Source organism: Cyprinodon variegatus, unplaced genomic scaffold (assembly GCF_000732505.1).
Source record: "Cyprinodon variegatus isolate N-32 unplaced genomic scaffold, C_variegatus-1.0 Scaffold1352, whole genome shotgun sequence".
NCBI lineage: Eukaryota > Metazoa > Chordata > Actinopteri > Cyprinodontiformes > Cyprinodontidae > Cyprinodon > Cyprinodon variegatus.
This window is the reverse complement of record NW_015151805.1, coordinates 63,089-70,480: the sequence shown is the minus strand read 5'-3', so window position 1 is coordinate 70,480 and position 7,392 is coordinate 63,089. Positions and strand designations below refer to the sequence as shown.

Here is a 7,392-nt window from a genome sequence, read left to right as displayed (position 1 = left end):
AAATTTGAATGTTGTATGTTTGTACTTAATTTTTCAGTGTTAAAAAAAAATCTGCATATAAAGAAATTCAACCTTTTAAAATTCAAAGTCAATATTTTCAGCCTCCTGAGATTCAACTGGCTCTATCTCACTGTCTTAAATTCGGCGTTGAAATTCAGGGAAGGGAAGGGTCACTTCAGGTCACAGACATTAGCAGTGGATTGTGGTGTCCAACACCCAGCCAATCCTGTTACGTTTTCTTAGACACGTGACGTGACGCTTGTGGCAAGTGACGTGACGCTTGTGGTGCCTTCATACGGAAGGAAAACCAGCATCATGGACCCGGTCATGCAAGCTAACGCTAACTCAACTACAGAAAAATGAAAGTAATAAACTCACCGTTGAGTTAGCGTTAGCTTGCATGACTGGCTCCGTGATGCTGGTTTTCCTTCAGTGTCAGCGCCACACGCTTCATGTTACGTGACTAAGAAAACGTAACGGGATTGGCTGGGTGTTGGACGCCACAATCTATTGCTAATGTCTGTGACCTGAAGTAACCCTTCCCTTTTTACACTGAATTTAGACGCCTAATTTAAGACAGTGAAATAGAGCCAGTTGAATCTCAGGAGGCTGAAAATATTGAGTTTGAATTTTGAAAGGTGGAATTTTTTTTATATGCAGATTTTTTTAAGACTGAAAAATTAAACTGAAAAATAAGTATTGAAAATATAATCACTTTGAAATAGTAACGTGAATTTTTAGCTTGAAGAGAAAATAACATGAAATTTCAACTGTGTAGAAATAATGACACATTTTTTTTAGGTCAAAAATGTGTTCTGAATATATTTTAACGTTGAAACAGTAAGTACAAAAAAACAACATTAAAATTTCAGTGGCATTTTTAATTCAAATCCCAGCGACACAAATTTACTTCCGTAGATTCTTATGTACACTTTAGTAATTTATTGATTTGCCGCACAATGTCCTCCTTTTTGGTGCTATAGAAATGGCCACCCTAAAGCAGTAAGATCTTCTACTGAAAGATGGGCTCTTTATTTCTCTGGGCTTAACTCTGCAATAGTTAAGCCCAGAGTGTCTTCATTGGTTCAGCAGCTGTAATGCAGCAAATAAACCTCAAAATGTTCGATTTCAGGACGTTTGTTCTCCGTTGTGCCTGCTGCTAGAATGTTCTTGTGCTAAATGAAAATTGCCCCGTTATTCTTTCATTTGATTTCCCCCTCTGGCGGTTAGGAAAAATTCACAGAAAAGCTGCACCTTCTTATAAGCAGCATGGTTCAAAGCGTAGGAAAAAGTAGTACCTAATAGTCCAGAAAATAGGATAATGTACTATACTGACCTGAGTTACTAAAAGAGAGGTAAATTTAAATTCATTGAAAATTACTATATATGCAAGTATGCAACAATTTTCTGAGATTTGCTAACCTGTTAAGGTTTGGTGCACTTGTACATAACAATGCTAATCTTTAATGTGTGCCATCATATCATCATGCCCTACCTGCAGTGGTGTGCTCTGTCAGGCTTGATGCTGCAGCATTTCGGACATTTGTAGACCACCTGGCCTGGTTTAAGCTGAAGACTTTCTATGTATTCCTTTGTGGCATTTCCTTTTGGCACTGCCCCCTGGCAAGATACAAATATTGTATTTCTTCAATTTAAATTCTTGTTCAGCGATCATTGAAAATTACATTTAAAGGTATAGAGGAAGATCTTTTATTTCCGGATGGATCATTTAAATAAGTGGTCCTCCTAATTGTCAATCATTCTGGTGATATGTTTACATAAGGCCGTCCTACGTGCTCATCCTGTTAGCTATCTGCATATGAGCAGGCATAAATCTGTGGTGAGCTACTGTTTCAGAAAGTCATTGAAGCTCACCTTTCTCACCGCGGTTCGTTAAAAATGGCTGAGGGTCATAAGAGAAAAAGTGTCTATGAAGTGTATGAGAAGAAAAGCCTCAGAAGAGGCAGATATATCCTGGAATGTTTTGTGTGGAGAGCTCTCCTCGCAAAGCATTATGGGATTTGCTGTCATAGTGGCCCGCTGTCACTACCCGACAGCGGCGACTAATAACAAAGATAACACAGGCACCGCACAGTGGAGGAGGAGTTACGTGACCAACAGAGCAAAAAGCAGTGATCATCTCTCCAAATATTCAGCTAACTGAGTTTGCTACAAAGTCCACTATATAGGCCCCGTCCACACAAAGTCAAAACGAACGCTAATATTTTCCAGAACGTTTGTTGTAAAGACGGAGACGTAAAATAAATGTGATCGACCACACGAATGCATGAAAACGCTGCAAAATGTATGCCAGGCCTGTAAGTGGCGCTGTGGTGCCAAAGCAAAAATTGGCGAAAACAGGCAACGAAATGTTGGGCATGCGCAGTAATATTTATACAACAACCAAACCGGAAAACCCCTGCGGGTCTATTTTCGTGGTTCAGTCCAATTCAGGTGCTGAACTATGTTGTCTATATAGCTCTGTTCTTCCTGGAGATATTCCAGAAGAAGAAGATTCTGTTGTAAGCCCGACAGCAGGGTGAGTAGCATGAGCAGCAACCATTCAACACAGTACGGCGCCATTGTTGTTGTGATACTGTGTCGCGCATGCGTGTTTAGAGGCGACGCTATGACGCATGCGTGTAAGAAAAAAAATGCGGTTAGAGCTTAAAGATGGAACCGCGAAAACGGCGTTTCAAAATCTTCCCACTCTGAAGGCTTAATAAAAAAAAGATCGTTTACAGACCCCCGAAACGCCGGCTTCGTATGGATGAGAGGCTGGTTTGGTGAAAAATTTGTGCGTTTAGGCCAGGGTTTGACTTCGTGTGGACGGGGCCATAGTCCCCACTGTCTGTGGACACAGGAAGCTTGAATGACTTATGAGAACAGCACGTTTTAAAAAGGACGTGCACAAGGAGAAATAGGCTTGTGCATACTCTTGCAAACAAATAGTTTTTAAAGAGGAGAGAGGGGTGGATCTTTTAAAAAAATCTTCCACAATACCTTAAATGAACAGAATGTAAATGTAACATTTCATTTAACAGGACAACATTAAATATAATTAAAGAGAATAATATTTGGATAGCAAGGAGAAAAAAAAATGGTTCTACTATACATACAGGGTCAGTGCACATGGCCCTGAGGTGTGAGGCGAGGGCAAGGAAGGCCAAAGTATTGAACAACGTCCCGTTCACAATGCTGTAAGTGAGATTTTTGGCTGGCACCAACATTACAAACAGCACCACAAACTCAGCATAAAAGACCAGAAGCCACGTTATGATGGAGCACACAATGCCGCAGGTATCCCTGATGAACCACATTGCTGAGGAAGAGGAAGAAGTGATAAAGTCTTTGGATATAGGGATACGTTGTTCAGGCTGTAGGCCGTTGGACCCTGCTCGGCTCTCACCACGGCCATGTTCCACATCCCGGCATCTGTGAACTGGGCTCTTCATCATTTATTCAAGCTGGATGTTCACTGGTCTTCCTGCCACGGCCTTGTAATCTTCAGTCTCCAGTCATGCCATGCTGAGGGGAGAAAGGGCAGAGGCTAGAAAGTGATTACTTGCATATTATCAAGTTAAACATGGGGGAACATGCTGGATGTACAGATCCTTATTTTTCACTGTTAATCTGACCTGATTCTGACACTCAATTTTGAATATCTACAGGTCCACAACAGGGCCACAGGTTTACTTTAATATCATCTTCATCACTGGTGATTTTTTTAAGTCTGTCATAAACTATGGTCCCAAAAGGAAACTTTAGATGAGTATAGGGTCCATAAAGGAAGTCACAAAAACCAGAAATCCTGTTAACAGGACAAATTAAACCTGAAAACAAATATGCAACTCTAAGTGTTATAACTGACTGTATTTATTAAATCCAAGAGATATCCATTAAATAGGCAAACCTGTATACTGTCCAAGAGATTTTTGACCTAACTTACATTTATTTCAGAAATACACTAAATGCGTCTGCCCCTATGGATCAGGTCCAATGTTCACTAATACCCTTTGAAGAATTTTCTTACATGTAAGTACTGATACGGATGTAAATATTGGATCGGTGCATCTTTTGGGTAAACTTATATTTCTTTCTTTTTTTTTTTTTTTTTTTTTTTTTTTTAACTTAAAGTGCACCTTGGACGGTGCTTCTGTGTTTTGGTGTATATTTCGGCAGACAGACAAGCAGTTGGCCGCTCATAACCACTCACACACAGCTGGAGGACTCTTGGTGTTAAAGGGAAATCCCCCTTTCCACTGTCACTAATTTATACCCATGTTTTTGGAATTGCTGCAAATTGAACACCTAAATTCAATATACTGTCCACCAGAGTTAAATGATCCTGTAACTTCTTCCACTCATTTGCTGTCTATAAAACAGTAGTCTAGTATAGAATCGGGAACAATATTACGGATGAGGGGGGAAAAAGCACAGATAGTAGTAGAGATAGTTTCTGAAAGGCGGGTAAATATATGATAAGAACGTATTAGTAATAATAAAACATGGTTCCGTTATTTCATTAGTTTTTTTTTACTGCTTTTTAGGGAATTAAAGTGGGCCATTTATTGCCATTTTGCTCTCTTTACTGTCTCAGGTAGTGCTGTGAACGAGCTAATACTAGAGTCAACTTCAGCCAGTTGGGAACGACTATGTCATGTCGAAGTACGTACGTACATTATGAGCCCATGTGTAATAAGTAATAAGTATAATAGGGCTTTTATTTTATGTTAACACTCCGCACGAACCGAAAGTCATCTCAGTTCTTGCAGCTAAAGCTAGCAATCTAGCTAATGTCAGAGCAATTTCATTTTCCTCTTAGTTTTTAATATTTGATTGAGCTGCCTTTCCTTTAGCTCTAGAGAAACTAACGTTTAGATCGCTGTGTTTTACCTGAACGTAACACTGACCCATAGTAACCTCCACTGTATTTCACCTCGGTTTGATGATAAGCATCCTTCACTCGCTTCCTTCTGCTGCTACGGTAGCCCCTCCCCCTTCCTGTACTTCCTGTCTCTACTTGCCACCAGTCTCTCCACAACACGTAATGACGTCTTATCAGAGCCAATGGGTTTTTTTTTTTTTTTTTTTTTTTTCTTTTTTTTTTATAAACATCAAATACAGAACATGGTATGGGCCTAAGATGTATATGAACCTGAATAATCTGGAGAAGACGACCCAGGTTGGGAAAATCCGTAGGGTTTCAGTCTACTTCCTGTCATCATTATTAAACAATATATAATCATAACAGCCTGGACTCCATGTCAGAGCTTTAACATTTGTAACATTAAAACTTACATTTCATGACTTTGCACTTGCCCATTTATCCAGTATAGCATCAAATGATACAGTTCATGCCACACTTTTCAATAGAGATCAATGCTGAGTGGGACAAGCCGTTGTTGATCGTATTTGAACGAAGGTATGTTTTGATGAGCTTCAGCTTGCTAAACGATCCCTCTGCAGATGGAATTGTCAGAGGTATGGTAAAAAAAAATATTCAAAGGGCTACAGTCAAATTTGGAAATACCAAATCAAGGTTCTTTTGAATGAGGAAATGTAACTTTTCTAGAGCCTTCTAACCCTTCAGTAGAAGGCTTGCTGAGTATATTTCTTAAATGTTATCTATTGAAAAGAACTCAATGAATGAAAAGAGTTGTTTTAATGGTTACTGTGTCAGATATAAGGTGGGTAATGTTTGGTTTATCTAAAGGTTTTTATCTGTTACTGTGTAAATGGGTTTGGCTGTAGTTTAAGGACAGATTCTAATAAGTAGTGTGGGAACTATAAATCTTGCAGGATTTTTATTTTTAACTGATATTTTGCACAACTTGCTTAACTAAATATTTTTTGTTGTCGAACATAAGAGATTTTGCTGATATATTTTTTATACATAAATTGTTCTGATTTACTTATATCTTTCTAACCCCTATAGAACAGAAGAGAATAGAATAGAAAATCTCTTTATTGTCCCGCAATGGGTACATTTGTAGCAGCAACAGGATCATTGAAAAAAATGGTCACACAAGCCTTAGAAAAATGTCTAAGAATAACATAATAGTGAAGAGTTAAAATATAAACAATAAAATACTCTAATGTAAAGTGTACACCTGGAGAATAAATAACCATTATACAGCTATGGACATTTTTACAGTAATGGATATTTGAAAATAGGAGCAACATCAGTGATGTGCAAAATGACAGCAGCATATTATTTAAGTGACTAAAGTTTATATCATTACATTGGCTTTTATTTGTTCATTCTCCAGGTTGTTGTCATCTTTATTCCACTTTGGATTCTCATCAGTTTAGTTCCTGTTCACCTGTTCACAGCCGAAAATCTTCCAGCCTCCTTATTTCGACGGACTTCTAAGGATCCAGTCCAGGTAGGCAGGGCCCTTGGAAGAAGCAGCCCAACACACCCAAACACAGCTGTAGTCTAAGATAAAAAAAAAAAAAAAACGTGCCTGAGTGCGTTCTCTTAGGTGCGTGTGCCCAAACCACCTGTGTCGAAGGGAGAGCGATAGGAGGGGAGGTGAAGGATCAGAGGGGTGCATAGTCATAGCTGTCACTGTTGTCGATCATTTTCTGCTGTTAGATATAGAAAATGCCAAGAGGGGGTGTTTTGACACCCCCTCTAATGCAGCGCCCCTATGCGTTGCATATACATACATATTTATATAGCGCCAATTCATAACACATGTCATCTCAAGGCACTTTACAGTTCACTAGATCATACAATCATATTGATTCGAAGTTTTCTATCTAAGGAAAACGAGTTGATTGCATCGAGCTCATTGACTCGGATGCAATCTCTCACACTTAGCATGCTTGTAGCAACAGTTGAGAGGAAAAACTCCCTTTTAACGGGAAGAAACCTCCATCAGAACCAGACTCAGTGTGAGCGACCATCTGCCTGAGGCCGACTGGGGTTCTAGGAGACATAAGCAGAAGAAGGTACAAAAAGCAGCTGTAAAAGGCGACCCCATCCAGGAAACACACAGCCAGGCAGACGAGCTCTAAGCGAATAGGAGTTCCTAGAACATAGCCGCTGTTCTACCAGATGAGCATACCTGGTCAGACCACCATACCCATAGTCAAAACCCTTTTATCCCTTTAGTTTATCCCTTTAATTTATCCCCATTTATCCGTGTAGTTTATCCCTTTAGTTTTGTACGAAAAATACACTTTAAACCACCTCAACAGGTGTGTATCCCTTTAGTCATGTATAAAAAAACAATTTGATTACTTACGTTTTGGTGTTTTTTTAAGCATGTGGCAATCTGACCTTAAATTGTTTGGATATTTTATACATGACTAAAGGGACACACGCCCATTGAGGTAGTTTAAAGTGTATTTTTTATACAAAACTAAAGGGATACATGCAAA

General features: G+C 39.1%; 1 protein-coding gene across 8 annotated transcripts in view; it reads right to left on the bottom strand.

The window, feature by feature from the left end:
* LOC107102987 (palmitoyltransferase ZDHHC3-like) overlaps window positions 1-5,005 on the bottom strand; it is a 44,097-nt gene extending 39,092 nt beyond the window's left edge. For 3 of the 8 annotated variants that reach the window (XR_001482152.1, XM_015402478.1, XM_015402481.1), the window contains exons 1-3: window positions 4,897-5,005; window positions 3,120-3,528; window positions 1,496-1,620 (exon numbers count right to left, since the gene is read on the bottom strand). Coding sequence is in view for 7 of the 8 variants with exons in the window: in XM_015402478.1 (XP_015257964.1) it covers window positions 1,496-1,620; window positions 3,120-3,458 (464 nt within the window). In the remaining variant the exon portion in view is untranslated. The remainder of the gene's footprint in view (window positions 1-1,495; window positions 1,621-3,119; window positions 3,529-4,896) is intronic. The other 5 variants (XM_015402482.1, XM_015402483.1, XM_015402484.1 and 2 more) reach the window with 5 other exon arrangements.
* Between the last annotated feature and the right edge of the window lie 2,387 nt (window positions 5,006-7,392).